The sequence below is a fragment of the Balaenoptera acutorostrata genome, chromosome 21 (genome assembly GCF_949987535.1).
Source record: "Balaenoptera acutorostrata chromosome 21, mBalAcu1.1, whole genome shotgun sequence".
NCBI classification, from domain to species: Eukaryota; Metazoa; Chordata; class Mammalia; order Artiodactyla; family Balaenopteridae; genus Balaenoptera; species Balaenoptera acutorostrata.
In genome coordinates, this window is record NC_080084.1 from 3,697,174 (window position 1) to 3,709,690 (window position 12,517).

Consider the following 12,517-nt stretch of genomic DNA (forward strand, 5'->3'; position numbering starts at 1 on the left):
TGCAAATGAAACAATGGACAAAGGATTAATCTCTAAAATATACAAACAGCTCATGGAGCTCAATATTGAAAAACAAACAACCCAATTAAAAAATGCGTGGAAGACTTAAATAGACATTTTACCAAAGAAGACATACAGATGGCCAAGAGGCACATGAAAAGATGCTCAACATCACTAATTATTAGCGAAGTGCAAATCAAAACTACAATGAGGTATCACCTCACACCAGTCAGAATGGCCATTATCAAAAAATCTAGAAACAGTAAATGCTGGAAAGGGTGTGGTGAAAGGGAACCCTCCTGCACTGTTGGTGGGAAGGTAAATTGATACAACCGCTATGGAGAATAGTATGGAGGTTCCTTAAAAAACTAAAAATAGAACTACCATATGATCCAGCAATCCCACTATTGGGCATATACCCTGAGAAAACCATAATTTAAAAAGAGACATGTACCACAATGTTCATTGCAGCACTATTTACAATAGCCAGGACATGGAAGCAACCTAAATGTTCATCGACAGATGAATGGATAAAGAAGATGTGACACATATATACAATGGAATATTACTCAGCCATAAAAAGAAATGAAATTGAGTTATTTGTAGTGAGGTGGATGGACCTAGAGTCTGTCATACAAAGTGAAGTAAGTCAGAAAGAGAAAAACAAATACCATATGCTAACACATATATAGGGAATCAAAAAAAAATGGTACTGCTGAACCTAGTGGCAGGGCAGGAATAAAATCGTAAACATAGAAATGGACTTGAGGACACGGGGCAAGCGGGAAACTGGGGCAAAGTGAGAGTAGCATCGACATATGTACACTACCAAATGTAAAATAGATAGCTAGTGGGAAGCAGCAGCATAGCACAGGGAGATCAGCTTGGTGCTTTGCGATGACCTAGAGGGGTGGGATGGGGAGGGTGGGAGGGAGGCTCACGAAGGAGGGGATATGAGGATATGTGTATACATATGGCTGATTCGCTTTGTCATACAGCAGAAACGAACACAGTATTGTGAAGCAATTATGGTCCAATAAAGATGTATTAAAAAAAAATTTAAAAAAGTAGTTTTTTGTCTCATTATATATTGAGTTGGAATATTTTGAAATTTTGAAGTAAAAATAGACTAGAACTAATCATGTCTTTAGGGAAAAGGTGTTTTTAATGGTTTGACTTCACCTGTGAAGAAATTAAAGAGAAACTTGTTTCATTTATAAGTAGCATTTTTATGGTGGTTCTAAAAGTAAAATATAGATAACGTTTCTAATGAAATTAATTTATTATATGAGTAATGCATCTAAACGAACAGGTTATACCATATGGGGAAAGATTCTTTTTTGATTCTTGTGTAATAGAACACTAGTAACCAGAGTATTACCTGGAAATAATCATTTGTTGGTTGTCTTCTGTCTCACATTTGCTGCCTTTCACTATTTTGCTTCAAAATGCTTGATTCTTCCGTTCTTCAGATAGTTCTATGAGTTTGGACAACCACAAGCGGTTAAATTGCTAAATTATTGGTTATATAGAATACCTACCAAAAAATGTGTCTATGTTGTTGTCTTGTGACTTCATTTGATACTGTGGCTGGCCAATTTATGTGGAGTAATGAGACTTTGGATGCTTGATGTTTGCTGTAGGCATTTTCGGAGAGTTCTCTTAAAGTCACTTCAAAAGGATCTACATGAGGAAATGAACTACATCACGGCAATAATTGAGGAACAGCCCAAAAACTATCAAGTTTGGTAAGATGAAAATAGGAAGGAAATAAGTCACTATGCTAATAGTACCTGCCAATGGGTGACGAAACCATAGGGAATTGTTTGTGTCTTTATAATTACAGTGCTTGCATTGGAGCTAATGTCACCAGTCTTACAGTGTTGTTGGGAGTAACTGAGATAACTTTATGTTTAGTGCTTGAAGTGGTGCTTGACCCATAGTTAACACTCAAATGTTTGCTGCCGTAATTATTTCAAACTTCGACATTAGCACATAATAGTACTAGAGTCAGGAAAAAATTTGAGTGAAAAATCTGAAAAAATGTTTCTATTCAGTGTGTTATAAAATGACTCTCTGGTATTTCATCTTTTATTCATTTATTTATTAAAAAATTTTTTATTGATGTTGGGGGTACAAAGATGAATGAGACACAGTCTAAAAGGGAAAGCAAATAATAAAACCAGTTATTTTACAGAACAGTGTGAAAAATATAATGGTAGGGTTTTTTACAGTGTGTATTTGTTCTAAAAGTTAAGCCCCTAACTTAGACAAGAGGATGGGGGAGCAGGACACAGTGGGGGAAAAGAGAAGTTACGGGACAGGAGGACAGAGAACAAATAGGAAAGAAAGAAAGAGTCCGGACAGTACCCAGCATTTAGTGAGCCCCCCATGAATGGTAGTGACTGTGGTGATGGAGGTGACGGTCGAGGAAGAGCAGGAGGAGGAGAGAAGGAGGTGGCGTTGCCGTGGTCATGGTGAAGGGGACGCAGCAGCGTGGTGTCCGTCAAGAGCTGTCTCCACTTCTGTGCCACTGACTGCCTGCTCTTCATGCAGGGCTTGCCTCCATTTGATGTTTTTCCAATGTAATGACTGGGACACACACCACCCTGTCTTTATGCCTGAGATTTAAGGATGATTTCTGAGAAGAAAGACTGCTGAGGCAAAGAGAATATTCTGGGGAGAAGAGGCATGAAAGAGCTTGGTGCACTCCGGGAACTGCATGTAATTCCATGTGATTAGAGTACGTTTGGGGGCCCTAGGACGAGATCATAAAGGGCCTTATGAACATTGGTGAGGGTTTGGGGTTTGATCTTAGCTGCAGTGGAGAGCTCCTGACAAATTTTAATTAAGGAAGTAGTATGATTAGATTTGTGTCTTAGGAGCTTTACCCTGACAGCAGGGTGGAGGATAGCGGAAGAGGCCCACAGTTCTGGCGGGCCATGGCAGTGTAGGGGCCAGGGGAGAGTGTGGTAGGGTATGGGAGAGAGAAGGGTACATGTGAGAGAGGTTTTGGAGGCAGAAGCAACAGGCTTTGAAGTTAAACTTACCAGGGGAGTGACAGAGAAGAATGATGTCTATATTTTTGGCTTGACCATTGGGTGAATGGTGGTGCTGACCACTTGGGGAATTTTGGGAAACAAAGCAGCACATTTTTGGGAAAGAAGGGTGGATTCAGTACTAGACAAGTAGAATTTGATGTGCTTATGGAAAACCTGTGTAAAGTTGTCCAGTTGTCCAGTAAGTGATTGAAAAATGCTCCTCTGGAGTGGCAGTCCCCGCTCTGGATGAGGATGCTCAGGGAGAATTAGAGAAGGTTGGGGACAGAGCACTGGTGAGCATCCGCGTCTGAGAGGCAGAGAGGTGGTCCAGGACGACTGAGGAAGGAAACCAGAAGTCAGTGTCCTCACAGGAACCAAGAGAAGGGAGAGTTTCAAGAAGAAAGTGATGGATGGCAGTATCAGCTACTGCTGAGAGGTCGAGGAGAGCAAGGGCTAGAGATGACCCGTGGGATTGTTAAGTAGGCAGTTGCCAGTGACTGGTCTTGGCACGAGCAGTCCTCCCACCAGGGGCAGGGCAGGGCAGGGCAGGGCAGGGCAGGGCAGGGCAGGGCTGGGAAGAGGAAATGAGCCACAGAGCAGTGCTTGAATCGCTAACGGGAGATGCATTTGGCTGTTGAGAAAGAAGATGGAGCAAGCAGCTAGTCAGGACTGTGTCTTTGGGTCTTGTTTTTCCAAAGTGGCAAAGACTTCATGGTGTGGGAAGAGTTACTAGAAAGAGAGAAGGTGAGAATTCTGGAGAAAAGGGGGATAGAGTAAGGGCTTGCTTGGAGTTGGGAAGAGATCCAACACATAGGTTAGCCTTAGGAGAAGGAACAGCTCCCCAGCTGTGGACACATGTGGAGAGTGAACTGCTCTCTGGCCCAGTTGGCTAATAATAATCTGCATGATCAAATACGGTCATTAAGGAGTACGAACCATAAGTAGATACTTAATTTTCAAAGAATTAGAACATAATAGATCTGACAGTGAGTAACTGAACATTTGGCAAAGCATGAAAGTGCTAGCTGTTGTGGATTTCCATTTGTAAAATTTTAAACAACTTTACCTCTGTAGGTTCTTTCTTTGTAAGTGCATGACGGTTGCATTCCTGAGAAATTGTCTTATAAAAGAGTTGTTTTAGTGACAAAAGTGATTAGCTAGAGAGTTTCAGTCCCTCATTTAAAAGGCATTGACCCTTCGGAATTAAGGTGCTTTTATGTAAATATTTGGAGGTTATAGCTCCAGAAGGGAGTTCCCTTGGTGGTCTAGTGGTTAGGATTCGGCGCTTCCACTGCTGTGGCCCAGGTTCAGTACCTGGCCGGGGAACTGAGATCCCACAAGCTGTGTGTTGTGGCCAAAAAAAAAAAATCCAGAAAAGTACTTGAAGAGATATATAAACTATGTACCATTTTATCTTAAAAGAAAAAATAATCCAGACATCACAAGCATTCTCAGCATTTGATTACATCTAGTTTTTGCTGAAGAGAAGTAGCTTCCTTTTCTGGACACTGCAGATTCTGTCATTAACACGTTGGCACCTATCGTTATGAAAAACAAAATATAAAGACACCCAGAGCGGGCTTCCCTGGTGGCTTAGTGGATAAGAATCCACCTGCCAATGCAGGAGACACGGGTTCGAGCCCTGGTCCGGGAAGATCCCACATGCCGTGGAGCAACTAAGCCCGTGCACCACAACTACTGAGCCTGCGTTCTAGAGCCCGCGAGCCACAACTACTGAGCCTGCGCTCTAGAGCCTGCGAGCCACAACTACTGAGCCCACGTGCTGCAACTACTGAAGCCCACACGCCTAGAGCCCGTGTTCCGCAACAAGAGAAGCCACCGCAATGAGAAGCCCGCGCACTGCAATGAAGAGTAGCCCCCGCTCGCCACAACTAGAGGAAGCCCGTGTGCAGCAACGAAGACCCAACACAGCCAAAAATAAATAAAATTTTAAAAATTTAAAAAGAAAAAAAGAAACCCAGAGCAGCTGCTGTTGGAAACCTAGCAGGTTTTAATTACGGTACATTTTAAATTGCCCACTCCGCTAGTTGCTATCATATCTAGTATAGTACAAGTAATGCAAATCCTGTATGCCAGGTCACTTTTTATTAAATTCACTATGAAAACTTATGCTGTAAGATCAAACCCCTGTATTTAATTAATACTCTTTAAATCATAGAACATCAGAGAGAGCTTCTTAGTATTTTGTTCTGAGCAGTCATTTTGACACACTGGAGGACCTAATTCTTAAGTTTTTCCTGAATTATAGAATTTACCAGTAACCTGGAAAAATAAATTATTAATGTACTCACTGACTTGGAAGACTTCTTAAATTATTTGGAAACCGTTCCCTCTAGGATCTTCCTCTTGGTAGTATCTTGCCTTCTTAATATTCTCTAAGATGAATTTTTAAATTTTCCATGCATGTAGAATAGGTCACCCATTAAGCATTAAATCTTTCCCCTTTTCCCCCATTATCCCTGTTCACTTTTAGTATAATGAATACTAATGGTTTTTTTAAAAAAACAGCTTCACTGAGATATAATTCACATATCATACTATTTACCCATTTAAGGGATATATATGTGCAGCCATCACCACAGTGAATTTTAGAACATTTTCACTAATAGATTTTTATAAATATTTCAGCTAAAGAAAATTATAAAAATAGAACCCAATAGAGAACTCTTAGAAGTATTTTCCTGGTACAGAAACTCCTCTTTTGACAAACTTGCAACTTGTCATAGCTACTTGCCAGAGAAGAAGGGAATTCCATTCTGCCCACAAACTGGTAGAATAAGAAGTTGCTTGAATGGTGGCGCTTAGGACTTAAGGAGAACTGACAGCATGTTGATAACCAGAGGGGCTTCCATACTTGATAAAATAGCGTCACATTTCCCATAACCTCATTGTGACATCTGGGCATGTTGGAAAATTCTCTCACAGGGTACTGCGGTTGTCAAGAGATTACTGTACTTTCAGATTTAGCTTGAGATAAACCTTCTTTAAGCTCTTATTATCTGGTTTCATTTTATGTGCAAATCACTGTTTTGTTTCTCAGCTGTTAGTGTTCTGAAATTTTTTCTCTTAGCGTTTATTCTGTAGTACCTTTTCTTTCTAGTAGAGTCTTGAGAATTAGAGATAAATTGCTGTTTCTTGAGTGTCCCTCCACATCACCTAACACATGCAGCTGATACTTTCGTTTTGGGGTAAATTAACACGAAACTTCTTCTCTCGACTTTAGGCATCATAGGCGAGTGCTAGTGGAATGGCTGAGAGACCCATCTCAGGAGCTTGAGTTTATTGCTGATATTCTTAATCAGGATGCAAAGAATTATCACGCCTGGCAACATCGACAATGGGTTATTCAGGTATTGCCTTTCTTGTGTTTTGCAGATTTTTATTTTTTTAACTGAATTAAATAATTTAATTACTATTAAATTGTAGTGTACTTAAACTGAAACACACATGTAGATCATTACAAACTATATAATGATTAAGAATTATTCAGATACTTAATTAAACCTGACATCCTTCATGTTGGTTAACCTTTATAATCTCTTTGGATATGTTGGTGAGTAACTTCACATTAAAGAAGAATAATAGTGACTTTTTAAATACTTTTTGGATTGAATTTGTGTCACGTATTTGCTAGCAAATTGAATAGAAAAAGTAGTTGTAAATTTTTAATACAGCTGTGTTATTTTAATTAACAAGGACGTATTACATATTATGGTTTTGCATGCATAAACTTTGAAATATGATTTTACAGTAACTGTTGTATATTTTATCTCTGCCCACTTGTTAAAATTTTATGCTAAATCCTGAATAGAAGAAAACAGTTATGGGACTTCCCTGGCGGTCCACTGGTTAAGATTTCGCCTTACAATGCAGGGGGTGCAAGTTCGATCCCTGTTCGGGGAGCTAAGATCCCCCATACCTTGGGGCCAAAACACAAACCATAAAACAGAAGCAATATTGTAACAAATTCAATGAAGACTTTTAAAAATTGGTCCACATCAAAAAAATCTTTAAAAAAAAAAGAAAAGAAAATAGTTATAACTCCCACTCTGGGCATTTTTATTTATTCCAGCCAACAATTGTAGTGTTGTGTCCAGTGAATTTTTTCCAGGGGTTGCTACTTTCTGCACTGTTCATTATACCAAGAGTATTTCACCAAAAAATTTATTGCTTAAAAATTTAAACTTTTCCAAATTTGATTAAAGGAATACATTTTCTAAAGACATTTAGTATTTTTATTGTTTTATGAAATTCTAGTTTTTTGCTGGTATCAAATAAGCAATATATCTCCGTTAGCTTTTTCATAGTTAACGTCCCCAACTTTTGTGGCATTTGTACGTTTTGACCTTTTACTCCTTTTTCAAATTGTCTTTGTTGGTTCTCTTCTCTCCATAATTTTTAAAATTAAAACAGCTTTGTAATGTAAAAATTTATATCTAAATCCAACTGTATATATATCTACATGTATTTTAGCATTTTTGAATACTTCCCTTTTACTTAATATATGTAATAATGTCAAATCACATCAAATTAATATACAGTAGTACAGTTAATCATTGTCTTATTACTGAGTTTGGTTTTTTTCTTCCACATTTTTACCATAAACAATGCATAAGCATTTAGTTAGGTATACTTTTTTTTTTTTTCTTTTGATTTAATTCTTTAGAGTAGTTCTTGGGTCAAAGTTAAAACATGCTGCTTGGTATCTAAATTGTTTTCCACAAGATGCTACTGACTGACAGCCACTCTGGCTGCTCACTCTCACTTCCTAATTTTTCCTTCCTCATCGCCATTCTCTGTCTTTGATGACTTTTCTTTCCCCGCCATTTCCTTGACCTTCAGCATCCCTCTCCTCCAAATATGTGATGAGTCCATGTCTTCAGTTCTACCTGCTTAGCTTTGCTGAAGTTTTATTTATTTATTTTTATTGTTAATAAATGATAGGACATTTCTAATTGGATGTTTTATTTTGTATTTTCTTTTAGGAATTTAAACTTTGGGATAATGAGCTGCAGTATGTAGACCAACTTCTCAAAGAGGATGTGAGAAATAACTCTGTCTGGAACCAAAGATACTTCGTAATTTCTAACACCACGGGCTACAATGATCGTGCTGTTTTGGAGAGAGAAGTCCAGTTAGTAATCACTTGTTCACTCATTAAAAGAATATTTGTTTGCCTACCATGTCTCATGTTACTACTGAGGTACAGGGCATAAAGGCGTTGGGATACAGCAAAGATCAAGATTGCCCCAATCCTACCCTCATAGAAGTAATAGGACAGAATACTTATGTGAAACCTATAATGATAAATTTACGAATAATATAGTGTATAGCAGCGGTCCCCAAGCTTTTTGGCACCAGGGACTGGTTTCGTGGAAGACAATTCTTTCACGGACCGGGGGTGGGGTGGGGCTGGTGGTGGGATTGGTTCAGGTGGTAATGTGAGCGATGGGGAGTGTCCACAGCCTGGGGGTTGGCGGCCCCTGGTGTATAGTAAACCTTTACTTTGTAGTGCCTTAAGTTTCTTGAAATATTGTTGCTACTGTAGATTGAGAAGAACTCAGATTTCATAGTGTCTAGGAAGCTTTATTTTAAAACCATCTCAGTAAATTTTAGATAACAGTCCACAGATGCCATGTTACTCTAGTGCAGGGTTTGGGCCAATGAGTCTTTGTTGTCCTGTGCATTATAGGATGTGTGGCTGCATTCTCAGCCTTTATGCCCTATATCTCAGTAGTAAACCCCACCCCAGCCCAAATCACCCCCAGCTGAAAACTGCTCTAGCATACAAAAGGCTGTTATAAGATCTAGAAATTTCTGAATTGGCATGAATTTCTATATTCTGTCCATAAACCTCTTTTCTGACTTTGTCTAATTTGTCTCAGTGTCTTGATTGAAATTTGAATATGTTTATTGTCTTTATAGCCTGATGAGATCATAGTCATATTTTAATTATAAAAGTTGTTTCAACAGCTCCTAGGAAGAGCTGATTTTATGGTACATCTACCTCTCATCTCCCTTGCCCTTACTTCTGCTTGGATCAGGGCAGTTGGCTCTAATTTTATCTGTTCTATATATAGGGTTCTGGTGATTTAAATTTTAGAAAAGCACACATACATACAGTCTCCAATCTAGTGTCCTATATTAACTCTCTTCTCCAGGCTTCTTTCTTTATAATATTCATAATTTTCATAATGCTGAATGAGCTTATTATTACTTTCTGTGAAAAAAAAATGCTGTTAAAACAGCACTGCAACGAAACTAAGATTACTAAACTTTAGTCAGTGACTAACTCATTTGAGCAAGTATATAGTGAAGCAAAGTTCTGTAACTCCCTTGGAATTTTTTGTAACTGGATCTAAATTACGATTAATAATCTGGTTAAGGGGAAGAGAAAAGTAGGGAGTGTCCATTTGGAATGGAATCACATCATAGTTTGCAGGTACTCTTGTTTTGGAATATAAGAAATATGCAGTTGTTGGTTTCTTATTTTTATTCTTTGTCTATATAATCTACATGCTTGTCTATTTTTTATTATAGCTTCCAAGATTATTTAGTTCTCCTTTTTCAATGAGTAATGATTTTTCTGGCGTAAGTATGTCTTAGACTTTTTCCCCAAGATTGCTTCAGCGAAAAAAGGACAGTCTCCTTGTTGTAGCTGACATTTCCTTCAGAGGGAAAGCCTAAGTGAAAGGAAGTCTCCAACATTAACTTCTTTTCCATTTGTGAACTGAGCCTTTGTATTACTTTGTAAATAAGAATTGACCATTGCAGCCACGAGGGAGTCTCTAATTCAGATACAACCTAGGGAGGTACCAAGTCCACCAGCAGAGATAAGTGAAAGCTCATGTGCAAGCTGTGCCACCATCACAGGAAGACTGTTTCTCATTATCGCACTGCTCTTGCAGCGTTATACACGTGTTTATTCGTGGCCTTTTTCTTACAGGTACACTCTGGAAATGATCAAACTAGTACCACATAATGAAAGTGCATGGAACTATTTAAAAGGGTAAGAGGTGGTTTTTGCTTTTTTTTTTTTTTAACCTGCTAACATGAGTCATCGTGGAATATGTTCCATAATAAGATTCCAAAAGGACACTAAAGAATTTTCCATTTTTCTGGATCTAAGAGCAGAAGTGTAACAGCGTTATGGTAACACCCAAGAACAGTACCCTCTACCCTTTCCTTAACCTCCCAGGCACATACCAGCACAGTTTTTAGAATAGTCCATGAGTAGACAGTGACACAATTTTAACAGCATTTATGAATCCTGGGGTCTTCATGTCACAGAACGGAATACACACACCAGTTTCTGTTCAGCTCAGGATCACGGGAAGACAAGACAAATCACTTACAAACAGATTGCACAGACGCCTAGCCACCCTTTGTGTTGTCATTTCCGGAGATCTCCTGTTACAAGTCTCACTCCTTTAAATCAGCAAGGTTTCTCTGGCCACTGACATCACCTGGCTCCTTGTCAAACTTAAGGGTCTCCAAGGAAACAGGCCCAAAGAGCACAAAGCATGGAGCTCAGTCACATTTGGAGATCTGTCAGAGCTTGGGGCCTATAATATCTGGAGAGCAAAAGGGATGAATAACCATCTCAAGACACAGAAATGTCTCTCCTGTTTTTTTCCTTCCCTTTTAATTTTAAGAAAATGGAGGTTTTTTCCTTTAATTTTGTATGTTGCAGTTTGACTTACAAATGATTATTTTTAAACTTCATTATTCTTTTTAGCTAATTTTACCCAGCTCTTAATTATGCATGATAAAGCTCACATTTAATTTAAAAATTTCATTTCATTTCAACCTCATTCAAAATGTTTCCTTTTCTTGCTTATATTACAGGGGTCATTTTCTCTTGATCTTTCTACTGTTTTTGTTCTTCCTTCTCAAAATTGGGAATAATTTTTTTTTTTTTTTAGGATTTTGCAGGATCGTGGTCTTTCCAAGTATCCCAACCTGTTAAATCAATTACTTGATTTACAACCAAGTCACAGTTCCCCCTACCTAATTGCCTTTCTCGTGGACATCTATGAAGACATGCTAGAAAACCAATGTGACAACAAGGAGGACATTCTTAATAAAGCATTAGAGGTAAGCTGGCAGGACTCAGCGATTTCTTCTTGGAGCCTCAAAGCTGGGTCTGCCCAGCGACACCAGTATTCACGCCCCTTTCAACACAGCCACTCAGAATTCCGTGCAGGGCTATTCTGCTGTTTAGGGCGACACCCACATCACTAGTGCACATAGTATGTGACTCTAGTGGTGTATCTCATTTGATCACGACCTGAATGAAACTGTACTAGTCCAAACGCATTTGCCCTAGGGATTAAATTACACATTTCCTTTAATGAATTTTTGTTGTTCATTTTCAGTTATGTGAAATCCTAGCTAAAGAAAAGGACACTATAAGAAAGGAATACTGGAGATATATTGGAAGATCTCTTCAAAGCAAACACAGCACAGAAAGTGACCCACCTACAAATGTACAGCAATAACACCATCTAGAAGAACTTGATGGGATGCTTTTATTTTTCTAAGAGACTCAGGAGTTAAAAACCAGAGCGATCATCCCCTTTGCCTGTGGTGTGAAACGTACATTACACGGGCACTGCTTTCTAACATGAACCCAGTGTGATGCTCCTGGGGCGCTGCTGCTGTTCAGACTGGTTCGGAGTGATTTGATTCTTGTTAAGCAGAGTGATTCAGGGGAGGGAGGAGAAACAGGAAGTCCCCAGAGGAACTTGGTAGCCTTTCAGCATTCACTGTAGCCCCTTAGCAGCAACTCCCCTAAACGGTGTATGTGTCAGGATTTGCAGCGTTAATGTTTGCAGGCAACGCGTATGTAAAGGACATGAGGCACTTACATTTCAGTTCAGAAAGCAGGGAGTGCAGTTGTTACATTAGAGCTGCTCTGCCACACTCACAGTATCTTGCTATCACTGTAACCAACTAATGCCAAAAGAATGGTTTTGTAATAAAATTATAGCTGTATCCTAAAACAATGCCATAGTGGTTTGACTTTTTAAATAGCATTTAACTATATACAGGGGACATTGTCTTGGCTTAGAAAAGCAATTGAGGAAGGATGTATTGCTATAAAACTGAAGAAACCAGAAACATGACTATGTTAAAGGAAATGTAATTAAAATGTGAAGTGGTCAGTTCTTGACTACAAGCAACAAAATTCACTCAAGGTGGTTTAAAACTCACAGGGTTTATTGAGGTATATACGTAGCTCACAGAATAATTACCCGATCTTCCAGAAATATGTCCCAAAACCCCACTGCAGAACTGGAGCATCACGTTGCTGTTGCCTGTGCTGGGATCAGGAACTGCTGAGTGAGGCCGCCAGCTCCATGTCCACCTCCACCACATTCCACGCAGGCTCACCTGCTTCCCTTCCCACAGGACATGGCTCCAAAGTAAAGGCTCACTTTAGTGCATCTGAT

The 12,517-nt window shown here is 39.1% G+C and overlaps 1 protein-coding gene across 2 annotated transcripts in view; it reads left to right on the plus strand.

Moving 5' to 3' along the window:
- The window catches only part of FNTA (farnesyltransferase, CAAX box, alpha), a 32,539-nt gene extending 20,469 nt beyond the window's left edge, over positions 1-12,070 (plus strand). Inside the window, exons 4-9 of one of the 2 annotated variants that reach the window (XM_057537132.1) lie at positions 1,644-1,748; positions 6,286-6,412; positions 8,048-8,196; positions 10,009-10,071; positions 10,988-11,159; positions 11,441-12,070. In XM_057537132.1, coding sequence (XP_057393115.1) covers positions 1,644-1,748; positions 6,286-6,412; positions 8,048-8,196; positions 10,009-10,071; positions 10,988-11,159; positions 11,441-11,563 — 739 coding nt within the window. In that variant the 3' untranslated portion in view covers positions 11,564-12,070. The remainder of the gene's footprint in view (positions 1-1,643; positions 1,749-6,285; positions 6,413-8,047; positions 8,197-10,008; positions 10,072-10,987; positions 11,160-11,440) is intronic. The other variant, XM_057537133.1, reaches the window with a different exon arrangement.
- Positions 12,071-12,517: the final 447 nt, after the last annotated feature.